At 52.8% G+C, this 12,627-nt stretch overlaps 5 protein-coding genes across 5 annotated transcripts; 2 read left to right on the top strand and 3 right to left on the bottom strand.

Annotated features, from left to right (window-relative positions):
• Window positions 1–3,817: 3,817 nt before the first annotated feature.
• J4E79_000615 (uncharacterized protein) lies at window positions 3,818–5,285 on the top strand (the record flags this gene model as incomplete). The annotated part of the gene is made up of 3 exons (XM_049349531.1): window positions 3,818–4,200; window positions 4,265–4,454; window positions 4,512–5,285. 3 exons carry the CDS (start codon window positions 3,818–3,820, stop codon window positions 5,283–5,285), a joined length of 1,347 nt encoding a protein of 448 aa, XP_049216318.1.
• A 1,688-nt stretch (window positions 5,286–6,973) lies between these two features.
• Window positions 6,974–7,628, bottom strand: RPL21A (60S ribosomal protein L21A; the record flags this gene model as incomplete). The annotated part of the gene is made up of 3 exons (XM_049349530.1): window positions 6,974–7,320; window positions 7,379–7,473; window positions 7,588–7,628. The coding sequence occupies 3 exons, from the start codon at window positions 7,626–7,628 to the stop codon at window positions 6,974–6,976; spliced, it is 483 nt and encodes a 160-aa protein (XP_049216317.1).
• A 199-nt stretch (window positions 7,629–7,827) lies between these two features.
• Window positions 7,828–8,611, top strand: RPS9 (40S ribosomal protein S9; the record flags this gene model as incomplete). Its single annotated transcript, XM_049349529.1, has 4 exons — window positions 7,828–7,895; window positions 7,971–8,069; window positions 8,145–8,378; window positions 8,431–8,611. 4 exons carry the CDS (start codon window positions 7,828–7,830, stop codon window positions 8,609–8,611), a joined length of 582 nt encoding a protein of 193 aa, XP_049216316.1.
• Window positions 8,612–9,332: 721 nt separating this feature from the next.
• Window positions 9,333–10,651, bottom strand: J4E79_000612 (uncharacterized protein; the record flags this gene model as incomplete). The annotated part of the gene is made up of 2 exons (XM_049349528.1): window positions 9,333–10,139; window positions 10,268–10,651. 2 exons carry the CDS (start codon window positions 10,649–10,651, stop codon window positions 9,333–9,335), a joined length of 1,191 nt encoding a protein of 396 aa, XP_049216315.1.
• A 977-nt stretch (window positions 10,652–11,628) lies between these two features.
• CRP6 (40S ribosomal protein S27) lies at window positions 11,629–12,148 on the bottom strand (the record flags this gene model as incomplete). Its single annotated transcript, XM_049349527.1, has 4 exons — window positions 11,629–11,689; window positions 11,744–11,890; window positions 11,945–11,982; window positions 12,146–12,148. The coding sequence occupies 4 exons, from the start codon at window positions 12,146–12,148 to the stop codon at window positions 11,629–11,631; spliced, it is 249 nt and encodes an 82-aa protein (XP_049216314.1).
• Window positions 12,149–12,627: the final 479 nt, after the last annotated feature.

Raw genomic sequence — 12,627 nt, 5'->3', positions numbered from 1 at the left:
GCTATAGTGACATGTCAACATCTTCACACCGATGCTTGCACAGTTCCAGTCTGTCGGTAGTATTGTATTGAACATCCGACCAGTCAGTCGGTCGTGGATGAGATAGGGATATACGTATTGAGGTCATGATCGACTTCGCGTAGACGGATATTTGTTTCCACCCCAGCGGAATCACGCCACAGCAGTGCAGACTGTGCGCCGTTGAACTACGTCTCCCTGACTGAACCTTATTCCAACTATATCTCTCGACGTTTGATATAGCTGTTGCGCAGAATGTAACAGTGTGGGGGATGGGTTCTCGTCGTTTGTTGGTGGGGCATCTACGGTTTGTTCAATTGGTGCTTAGCAACGCTGGAACACTCTCACTCAGACGTACCTCCGTAGCGAGCTCCTGTGACCTCCGCTATCTGGAAACAGCGCCAAAGCTTTAGTAGCAACAGGGCGTAGTTGTAACAACTAGTGGTGAGCAGACTCTTGTTGAAACCTTGGCCGCGTCTTGTTTGCTCTACACTGGCTGACGTGGGAGTTGTATGCAAGGGAAGTCACTACACGAGCATGCTCCCGACGAGAAGAAAGAGCCAAGGTCCAGGCAAGCGAGTCGGTGGTAATGGAGGGATGATGCAGCTGATACGAAGAAGGAACCTGTATCTCACGCTCAGCTCCGAACTGCCACGGCGCTATGTAGTAGTAGGATCGTGCCTAAAGTCACCTTGGCTTGGTCCTTAGTCTTGAGGCCGAGGCCTCTAAGCTAGCCTAGCTTCTCGCTACTCCGTCGTTGCATGAAAGTAGCAGAACGGTGCTTGTGACCATCGGGGATCGAGTATTGAGTAGTAGCGCCATCGATCACAGACGGTTGACCGGATCTGGGGTAACGGAGAACAATTAGATCGTCGCTAAAAGGACTTGGCTTGCGCGCCTCTTGTGTTCGTTTCCTACGAGTCCGGACAGGTAGCAGATGTCCATCTAACACTTTCAGATTTAGGGGATTCAGACAACCGGGTCTGCTACTCGGCAGTATGTGTAAAGGTTAACGATTAGTAAACGACGCCTAAGCGACACGGTTTCTTACACTGTCCTCATATCTGGGTGCATCACGGCTATAAGCAGGCCACTTGGCGCCATGCCAGATCTTGAGCCATGGCCGTTGTATCTTGTTGTCTTCAAGGTGGCTTGCAGATACGAGAGATCCTTCAAGGAGAGATTGGCTGACCGGCTAATGTTGTGCTACCTGTTGGAGGCTGGAATTTCTTCGGCTCACCAATCTCTACCAGGCCACACCTATGATCAGACGGAAAATTCAAGCTGTCGTGTCAAGCCTCTTCGCATCCCTTCCAAGGTTCCAAGGTTTCAAGATTTGCTGATAGTTCAACGCAGTCAGCTCTTCCGTTCGCGTATCGAAGCCGCGGTCCTATTCGGCGACGGGCGCGGAGTCGCTTCACAAACTATAATTGCCATTGATATAGCCTTTATGTCGGCGCGATTGGTGTGCCAGACGGGATGTGTTGCAGGTTTCCAGGCATCGCGCATCGTTCCACGATGTACTAGGTCCAAAGAGGTAGACGGCCCCGCCGCTGTTCGGCTTGCGGGGTAAACTGAAGTCCTGCTGGTACGTCCCGCGTACCTCAAGGCTCCTCGCCCAGGTGGTCTCGAAGCTGCTTATATTGAATGGTACCGGTCCTACGGGCCATCTCCAGGGCTGGATCGAGCGCGGGTAGAGAGTGGAACTCGGTCGTGTGTCCAAGTGCGCTCTCTACCGTCATGCGTTTCCTTGGTACGGAGAAGCCAAGTCTGGGGTACTATGAATTGACACTGTTAGTACCTTTGCAGACCCTGTTGTAAGTACTCAGACGCGCTGCATAGCATCCCGAGAACCCGTCCAACCATGGAGCCCTGCCGTCCTCAACATTTAGACGCCTTGGTACCTAGGAAGTGGAAGTAGAATGCATCAGCTGTAGACTACACCCGCCACTCATACGATGATGACGGAGCTACTCTGCACCCGGGTAGCGGTTCTCATGCGTACGAGCTTCCTGCAGGAACGCTGTTTCACCACCGCAAAACAATTGCACGTGGCGATCGAGTAGGAGATGTATGAACCTGGCTATCGTCCTCCAACAATAGATGATCGTTCCGCGGCGCAGCATGACGCCGGAAACTTCTGGAACGCGTCAAGACGGTCCACGTAACAACACGCTTGCTTTTCTGACCAACAGGGCGGTACATTCTGGCGCGTCAGAACTGCAAGTTTTGATTGCGGACGAGTATGCATGCGGACGCAACTCAGCGCTTCGACCGCCTCGGCCTGCAAGCCTGGTATTCGGGATGGCGCAAGTAGTTCTCATGTCTCCCGTCGTCCGTGATGGTACGAACCACGGTAGTTGCTGCCCGGTGGTAATCTGAAGGCGGCAGTCAGCATCCGCGCGACTCGTGGGCTCAGCGAACGCATTTGAATAACGGTGTGTCAAATGAACCCACCGGCAGCGCGAAGAGATATGCCAGTTCGGCCCGCGCAACAAATACCAAGGGGTGAACATTTCTCCAACAATCAACCCCCTGGCTAAGAGCTGCCTAGAGCGCAAACGGTTAGTGGTAGTGTGCCTGGCATCGCATCCTCCACAGTCGCCTAAATGCCCAGCCAGACCCTCCCCCGCAACTGAGCACGGCAAAAGAAGACGCCAATGTCGCATTCGACTCAGCGGATGTTGGACGACTCGTCGAAAAGGAATCCGGACCGCACAAGCTGCGGCGCAGTTGGCAGAGGCAAACGCCTCATCAAAGACCAACCATGGCGTTCACGCAACAAATTGCGCAAAACTATGCGAATACGCATCAGCACGGCGAGACCGCGGATGGCACCGCTTTGTGGCACTGCAAATCTTTGTCGCATTCGGCCTCTTCGCAGGCATCGCTGACCCTGAAGACCATTCGGAGGCAGAACAGGGGCGTGCTCCACGTGGTGGCGGCGCATTGTTGTTGTTCTTTTCCGTCCTTTGCCGCTTGAAACTCACACGCGACAACATTTTGGTATCTGCACAGCGAAGCTTACTCGTCCCTGACAAGGAGCACCCAGCCTGTCTACGCTCAAGCAGTGGAGTCGCCCGGCGGGCCCGAGTACGACATGTCTCTCGAGTCGTCTCCCTGTATCAGAGGGGCACCTGAAGCCAATATTGGGCGTCCGCTCGGCTGGCAATACACTCGCTGATTGACAGGGGACGGAAGCTCCCTGGACGCAATGGCCCATGTCAAACTTACTCTCATCAACCCTGCAACTGTAGCGTGCTGAGAAGCTTAGCGATCGTCTAGGACCCGTCCACGCCGTCCAACATGCCGCGTCTGGGGCACCTGCATTTCCGTTTGGCCCGGTAAAGAAGTCAGTTGGACGATCTCCTTCCTTTCATGTGTTCGGTCCATATCAGGGCACACTGCTCCACCCAGACTAGTTGTTGGCATCTATTGACATTATTTCCTATATCCTTCGCACATGCCCTAAGCTGTGGATCTTTTTCGCGGAGAATACCTTTAGTGTTGACTCCTCCTTTGTGCATACAACAAAGCCAAGCCACATCCCACCTGACCTACTCAACCTGTCTGACCGTTCGACAACGTCCTGTCACACAGTAGCCTGCTTATTGGCGCTCGACAAATCCTGGGGCGGTCACTGGATCTTACAGAGCACGAGACCGAAATTGCTTCGTTGCAGGCGCGATTCGACGATTTGTTGCTTGCCGGCCATGGTCTCTTGATGAGCTGAGAACAGAACTACGTCCGATCATCTTATCGGGCCGCTTCAACTCGCATACGACGATCTGTTGCAACCATGGCGCCCTACGATATGGCCATTATAACCTCTGCCCTGGAAGACCGTTCTCTCGACAAGCCGTACGACCCAACCTTGGACAGCATGGATCCGCTCACCCCCGTCTACAAGGCGGGGCTTATTCCCCTTGGCATATTCGCCATGATGAGTTTATTATCAGTTACGGCCTTGCTCGGATTCATCACTCAACGAATGATATCGTGGCGGAGACACTACAGACAATACGTCGGATACAACCAATACGTTATCCTCATCTACAACCTCTTAATCGCAGATCTGCAACAATCAATCGCTTTCTCGATATCCTTCCATTGGCTTCGACTAAACAAGATCGTGGCTCCCACTGGCGCATGTTTCCTACAGGCCTGGTTCCTGCAAATAGGGTAAGCATTACCCCCATCCGATATGTCTGTGAGATAGACACTGACTCTGTGTACCCGTGTTCAGAGATGTCGCGAGCGGTTTCTTCGTCCTCGCAATCGCGATACACACCTGGCTGGGCGTGGTCAAGGGATACAAAATGCCATACTTTTGGTTTGTGGTGTCGATCCTCTCGATTTGGGCCTTAGCACTGTTCCTCACGGTGCTTGGACCGGCGCTCTACCAGGAGCGATACTTCGCTCGTGCTGCAGGATGGGTAAGCATATCCCTCTCCGACTTGTACCCGGGAGCTGTTTGGACTGACTATGAGTAGTGCTGGGTTTCCCACAACTACCAAGAAGAAAGGCTTTGGCTACACTACTTGTGGATATTCATTGTGGAGTTCGGAACAATCATCATCTACGCCCATGTCTTCTTCCACCTCCGCGGCCGCATCCGGAGCATCATCGCGAACGATACTAGCAAGCTCACGCGCGCGACCAAGTTCATGGTCATGTACCCTTTCGTATACGTCCTTCTCACATTGCCCATAGCCGTGGGTCGCATGGTAGCAATGACCGGTCATCAAATGCCAGAACTCTTCTACATCGTGGCTGGCTCGCTTCTCACATCGTGCGGCTGGATCGATGCGCTCTTGTACACCTTGACACGGCGGGTTCTAGTCTCCGGAGACTTGAGCACAGGGCACTATAACAGAACCGTCACTGCGACGCTCACGAACGCAGCACGACCAGGCGACGCCGATCATTACGGCCTGCATTCCATGAGCAACAAAGAACCTCTCACGTCCACTGCCCGCACCGTCACCATAGTAGGTGGCAGCAACAGGCTCTCACGAATAGTGGACCACCGCCGCGGGCGCAGTTACACAACGCGGTCACGACTCGAAGACACGCTACACGAGGACGAAAGTCCAACACGAGCAGGATCACAAGATTCGATAATCAAAAACACGCCCACAGGGCACGGCATCAGTATTGTCACAGAGACAAGTGTGCAGGTGGAGACTGCTGACGACAAAGAGTTCGAAGCAGGACGGCCACGATCGAAAGACTGGAACGATGAATACAGTCGAAGGTCGTCATGAGACGGGTATACTTTCACCCTTGACCTAGTCCTCCTCAAAGCGACAACGTCCGTTGCTCGCAGAGACAACTGCACTACACACCGACCCCGTTGTCCCACCTTGACTCGATACTACTTGTACACTATCGTTTGTTCAGCACGAAAAGCGTAGGCGTTGGACTGGCGCGACTTCCTGTTTCCTTTGTTTCTAAGCTATGTTGTACTACACTATCTACCAAGAGGTAGCATTGAGATACCCGAATACAAATAACAACTACAACTTCAAATGTACACTGTCCGATTCTAGTGTACCACACCACGATGTGTTTGTGTCTGAGCGTCATGTAAAAGCGCAGTGCTACATAGAACAATACATATCGTCCCCCATGTTCTACCGCCTACTGTTCATGTGAAAGTACATACGCATACATTCGGAGTAAAAACGAGACCGGTCAATCCAACATCCGTTCCACGTTTCACGTTATCGAAAGTACTAACCTCGCGAAGTTCTTAGCAGATACTCGGAGTGCGGTGCGAGGCTCCTCGCGAAACCTTACGCCTAGTGTATCCCGACGAACAACTGAGTGCTCACCGAATTCCAAGACAGCGTTACGCTAAACCGTCCCGATGTCCAGATGGATTGCATTTAGATCGTATCATTCGTATTACGGGCGTGCTTCCTGTGTTGCACGAAATGAACGCCGACTTGAAGGGTGCTGGAGCCGGCTTCGTAGAGAAGCTTTCGAGAGCCACTTCATCGAAGGGAAAAAATGCACATTTCCCTAGAGCCAGTAGTAGCAGTGAATCACCCGAAGGTCTGTATTGCATTCAGAATTTGCTATTTTCGTCTCAGCACTAATGTATTGTACAGTCCTCTTTTCAGTTTCATCCTTGATCGGGGTGGGGTGGAGCAGAGTATGCCTTGGAAGTGTTGGCAGTGGTCCGGGTACTGAAGCCGACAAAACAAAGGGTATTGCATCAAGCGAGCGTGAGAAAACATACTCATCGCTTATCTTACATAACACGAACCATTCATCGTTTAGACGTACAGGGTTAAGCTATGGTAGTACGCGTGGTTCATGGTGGTGATCGCAATCGCTGAAGTCTGACAGTATGCTGCTTGATGAGATGTCGCAAGTATAGAAGGCGAGGCTGGAGGAATTTGTCACGGCGCGCTTCTAGCACTCGGTAAGAATGGCAATGGCGGGCGTTGGCTGCAGGTGTAAACTTTCATGGCAGCGATCCTGGGAACATAATAAGAAACTGATCCGACGTACCGCGGTCTACATTCCTACCAAAACGAACGTTCAAACAACTGCTAAGGCAACGTAGACTTGTTCATTATTCGTAATTGACATTACCCCCTATCGAGCGCATAGGTCCACGCCCAAGTCGTTCCGTGATTGGTTTGATGTTGACTGTAGACTGCAGATAGTAGAAGTTGGTGGAGAGTCTCGGGCGATGATTACGGTAGGACTTCACACTTCAACACAAGACACTGCATGTACTGGGATTGGAGGATGATGTTTATTGGCGTGAGGGGTCACTCAAAGCCATTTTGGCACACCACTGTATCTGCACCATGATATCGCCGGTTTCCATGCGTAAGAAAGTGCAGAAGGAGAATAATCGAGAAGTCCGAGAAACCACGCCGTTGACCATCCGTATCCCATTTTGCCAACCAATCCACCCGGAGCCACCTGTCCACGTCTAGATGTAGGTCTCGTAAGGTACGGGTGTGATGTTCTCCGGCTTCTGCTCCTTGAGGCTGACAATGTGCTCGGCGCGGGGCTGTGCGGGCTGGCGCTTCATCTGTTGGGGCTCGCCAGTCTCCTTGGCCTTTTGTTGCTTGGCGAAGTTGAGCTTGACGCGCTTGAGGAAGTCCTCTCGTGAGCGGGAGTGGCGGACGTGCTCGATGCGGACGTTGATGCGCTTCTCCATGTATCGGTTGCCGACTTGCTTCTGGAGGATGACACCGACGGCGGACTTGGTGACGTTGTAGACGATACCGGTCTTGCCGTGGTAGACCTTGTAGGGCATACCCTTCTGGACGGCACCTGTTTTGCATAAGTCCTCCGCTTCAACCGCTTTCGCTGTGGATCTAGGGTTGCGTACCGTTGGCTACGACATCGACGATATCACCGACCTTGTACTGCTTGAGGTAGGTCGAGAGCGGGATCATTCCCTTCTTCTTGAAATCGCGAGAGAAACTGTCGCAGCGTCAGCAATCGTCCGTATGAATAGAGTGCGCCTTCAGAGTGCGCCTTCGACTCAGACTGCGGTCTGGTCTCGTCGCATGGGGAGTCGCAATCATTCCAACTTACGCATAGCGCGTACCCGCGCGGAGACCGGCTGCGTGACCCATTGTGTGTTTGAAGTTGGGCTGGTGGTTAGTAGCTGAGCTGTCGTTGTTGTCCAACTCCAGAATACAGTGTGCGCGGGCTCACTTCGCTACGCATTGACCACGTGGTCCGTGCGTGCGTGCTCGAGCCCACCACCGGGCGGCCGAATTTCGAACATCTTTTTGTCGTTCTCTATCGCAGACTCAACCATCGACAACCACAATGGCGCCTCCCCGATCCTACTCCAAGACGTACAGCGTCCCCCGTCGTCCTTTCGAGTCCGCTCGTCTGTATGTGCAACCCCATGGCCACTGAGCGAGAGCGTGCTCCGCTTATGTCTGGGACACAAGTTAATGTTGGGTTAGGGATACTGAGCTCAAGCTCGTCGGCGAGTATGGTCTCCGCAACAAGCGCGAGGTCTGGCGTGTCCAGTTGACTCTGTCCAAGATCCGTCGTGCCGCTCGGTGAGTGCTCATTGTTCTCGTCTGCGCGCAATTGATGCGCAGTCTGCGAGATACAAATTCGCTAACATCTCGCAGTTCGCTTCTTACTCTTGACGAGAAGGACCCCAAGCGTCTCTTCGAGGGTAACGCTCTCATTCGCCGTCTCGTGCGTGTCGGTGTCCTTGACGAGTCCCGCATGAAGCTCGATTACGTCTTGGCCCTCAAGATTGAGGACTTCTTGGAGCGCCGTCTCCAGACCTGCGTCTACAAGCTCGGTCTCGCCAAGTCCATCCACCACGCTCGTGTCCTGATCCGCCAGCGCCACATCCGGTATGCATCCGCCCGCATTCGCTCAAGAAGCGCGCGACTAACAGTATCACAGTGTCGGCAAGCAGATCGTCAACGTCCCCTCCTTCATGGTCCGCCTCGACTCCCAGAAGCACATCGACTTCGCTCTGACCTCGCCATTCGGTGGCGGCCGCCCTGGCCGTGTCAGGAGGAAGAAGGCCAAGGCCGCCGAGAAGGGTGGTGACGAGGACGCCGGCGAGGAGGACGAGGAGTAGACTTGACGCCAAAAGGAATGATTCATGGACGACAGGCGTTAGGCACGATGGGATGAATCTCTTTGATAGTCATCCTGTCCTGGAAAGCACTATATCCCTTGTGGGTCTCGGCTGGTGGATGATCTACATATACTTCACGTAGACACTGCCCAAAAATTTTCAACTGCCATCGTCTGTCTTAGTTCACTTACAATGCCCGTGAGAATGTAAATGATGCTTGTCCACGTACGGTTTGTAGGATCTCACAACACCCTGCAGCCTACATCGATGCTACGTTTTGCCACTTGCTTGTTGTTGCCCTAATGTAGGCTGCAGGCCTACTCAGTTCTTTCTTGTATAAGGTGACAATCTCACCTCATTCATGGAAAAGTTCGGACACTGTGGAGCCTACATCAAGATAAAAACATGCAAAGTAGGTGGCCTGACGTTGATGTAGGCTCCCGACCTATTCAGCATTTTCTTGTACTAGGTGGTCTGACTGACGATCTTGCAACGATGTCTGCCCTGTGGCTGAGTCGTTAACAAACCCCAAGCTATCTGCATAACGTTTGACCAGCTCGCTGCATTTTGCATCAAACTATTGATGAGCCTAATACCTCCCGTATCTTGACCCTACCACATGCACACATTACAACTCAAGCAATCGACAAGTGTCAATACTTTCTCACAACACCGGCTTTCGATCACTATATCTCGATATGCTCTTCCCTACTGCATAATACTAGTACTCAGAATCATCGGTATACAACCGCGTCTGCGGGCTAGGTCTCTTCCCCTCCAACGACAGCCCAGCCGCAACCCTCTCCTCGCCCACCTTGGCCCTGGCCTCCTGCATAATCCACAACCCAGAACTAGTTCCCAGCCGTGTCGCGCCAGCCTCCAGCATCTTGACTGCCGTGTCCAGGTCCCTGACTCCACCACTCGCCTTGACCTCCATCTTCTTCTTGCCTATTTTGGCCGATGCGAGGTACTCTGCCGCGGCGACCATGAGCTGCACGTTGGGCAGATTAGCGCCCGGTCCGTTGAAGCCAGTGGATGTCTTGATGAAGTCGAAGCTAGCAGCAGCGGCAAGATGAGATGCAGCAAGGATTTGCGCGGAGTTCAATTGCGAAGTTTCGAGGATGAGTTTGAGTGTTGTGGGGGCAGGGCAGAGGCTTCGTATGCTAGCCAGTTCTCTGTAAATGGCGCTGTAGTCTGGGATCTCGTCTGAGTCTTCCTCGCTAAAGTCGCTGGCGTTGCTGCTTCCAGCATTCTTGGCCGTGTTGGCAGCGGTGATGCTGTCGATTGCTGAGTCACGAGCACGCTCTAACGGTGGAGAAGCCGGTCGGTTGTGCTTGGTGAGGAGGGAGTAGTTGAGGACGACATCAAGTTCTCTCGCGCCTGCTGCTACGGCGGCACGTGCTTCTCGCAGCTTGTAGTACGTGTCTTGGATTCCTTCGTGGAAGCCTACAACGCAGGCTACGAGCACGTCGGTGCCTTTGAGGTTGGAGACACAGCGTTGGACATAATTCAGGCGAACACAGACAGACTGGGAATCTTGTCAGCTGGGTTTTCCTCGGGAGCGGTGAGGTGTAGCACGTGTCCCAGCTCCAAACTCTAAGGGTGCGACTGTGCCTCATCCCGAAGAAACTCCACCACAACTGCAGAAGCACATACCTTGAAGTTCTCCGTCCTGGCCTCAGCGCAAAGCCCATCGATCGTCTTTGTCGTCGCGTCCAACTTGAGTACCGTGTGATCCACCGTCTTAGCCAACTCCTTCAGCGCCTCATCTCCATTCCTCATCCGCGGGCCCTCGTAAACCTTCCTCGCCCTCTCACCACTTTCCACCTCTTTCAACACATTCTTAATCGTCTGATCAATCTGCGTTTTCCATTCCTGGTTCGTAAAACGATCCGTCATTATCTCGATGGGGTTCGATTTATCGTCGCAGAGATCCGGGTTGGCGGCGAGGAAACCGCGGATCAAAACTTCGGATTCCGTCAGAGGGATGGGGTGGGGGTCGGTTGGAGCTCCCGCGCCTGCTGTGGATGAGGTGGACATTTTGAACGACGCGCTTGCAAATGTTTGTTTATTGATCTTGTGATTGTCCACTGATCTATTTTAGTGGCTGTCGAACCGTGAGCCGCGGATGCGCGAGCGAACGAGAGGGCGAGTGGAAGTATTGACGATGACGTGGGGTGGCTTGTTCTCGACTCGTGTCCAATCGTTAATTGAAATAAGCACTTTAGGCGAACGGTTATGCAGCGGCGTTGCCTCCTGGTCTTTAAGATAGAGGTGGCTGTATCGACGCCTATTATGTAGGAATCTTGAAGTTGGCGGAGGTCGGCGTTTTGCTCGTCATGTGGCTGCTTGTAGGGAAGGTGCTATGAACTGGGTAGGGGTCTCGGCCATGCTTCCCCACTTGGAGAGCAGAATCATTCTGCCAAGAATGATGTCCTTCTTTTCTAGGTAAGAAGCACATCTCTTTGCGATACTAGTAAGTTGTGACCGTTTCCTTTCCACGCGGGGTGGTACAGTACCCGTATACAACCTGGTGTTCGGTGTAGGCGGAACTTGATCAAGTCAGTGTACAACACATAGACATAAGACTGGCGTATGCATGATATTCACAAGATAATGTTGGATCACTTCTTTGTATGCGAAACGAGTGTGAGGAATTGACGCTTGATTTACAAAGGACCGCTAGCATGCGTAGGTATCCTCGATTGCAAGCCGGTCCTCACCTCGGACGACTGATCCAAAGGCTCTGAAATGCTATCTCTCCTCCCACATGCATGTACATGAAAGCTGAAAGACCATGCCGAACAAAAGGAAATAGATTCGAGGAAAAGGGTGGTCCATCAGCGCTGAGATATCCGGAACTCCCGTTTTTGTGACTTTTGCATTGACTCGAGTCGAAAGATCCCTCTTCTATCCTGCGGTCGAGTCGATCGGTGCCAATGAGATCTACACCCCTAAGCCATGATAGTCGTCATCGTAACCCATCAATCCCCGCTGTCATCACGTCGACGAATCGTCTACTTCCTTCGGAAAGAGCAGCCCTCGGTCAACCGCGCCTTGCCACCAGTTGGCTGGCACCTGTGAATGCGTTAGCCCATGCCCTGTATCCATATCCATTTGTTCCAAACTTACAGGACCTGCGAGCAGCCCTGGCAGACGACGACTGTGTTGGCGTGCGAGAAGACGGTGGTGATGGTGAAGCATCCGGGGCACTTGACGTCCATGAAGAAGGAGCGGGGAGCGGGCACGAGGGTCTTGAGCTTGTGCTTGCGGGCCTCACTACACGCTTGTTAGTCGCAGGTCGGGGGCGAAAGGGCGGGAATGTATGCGTACGCGGCCGGGGAGGGGTTGAGGAGGTCAACTGCGAGAACCTGGGATACTGTTAGTCCAAAGTCCTCATTGAGATAAATTTTGCGCAGGGCGAGGCGGCGAGAGGTTGCGAATTGAAGATGCTGTGGCAAACTCCGGGCGTCTCGTGTGCCTGCTCAGAATCCTCTCGCGCGGCCCTCCAGACCCTCGGGAACTCGAACTCACCATTGTGACGATTTATGGAGAGTCTTTTGGTTTGGTTGATTGTCGTTGATGGCTTGTCGATGATTCGGGCGCGAAAGTCACGTAGTAGAAGGGGGGGTTGCTCGTCGACAAAATCGACCATTGTGCACCAAGCGAGCTGCGCTAGTGGATCTTGGCGGCCCGTGCACACCTGCGACTTCCACAGGATCTCTTCCCCGGATCAACATAGTTTCACAATGCTTTGCAACATTTTAGTCTTTTTTCTAACGCTGTTGTTCTTTGACTGCAATACGGAACGTTTGTGTTGTTGTGCTGCGTGTTGTCCAGTCTATGACGAAAGCTCGCTCCAGAGCGGCAAGATGCCCACGTGAACTAAACATGAGCAGACCGCCACTAGGGGTGGCTACATTTCGTGATGCTTTATACAAAGAGTGTATAAGAGTAGGTGTGTACATTGCCATCGAGGCTATCTACTTGTTAAGATTAATACTATGTATGCTCCA

Source organism: Alternaria viburni (genome assembly GCF_023758015.1).
Source record: "Alternaria viburni strain BMP 2772 chromosome Unknown scaffold_1, whole genome shotgun sequence".
NCBI classification, from domain to species: domain Eukaryota; kingdom Fungi; phylum Ascomycota; class Dothideomycetes; order Pleosporales; family Pleosporaceae; genus Alternaria; species Alternaria viburni.
This window is presented reverse-complemented; position numbering and strand designations above follow the sequence as displayed.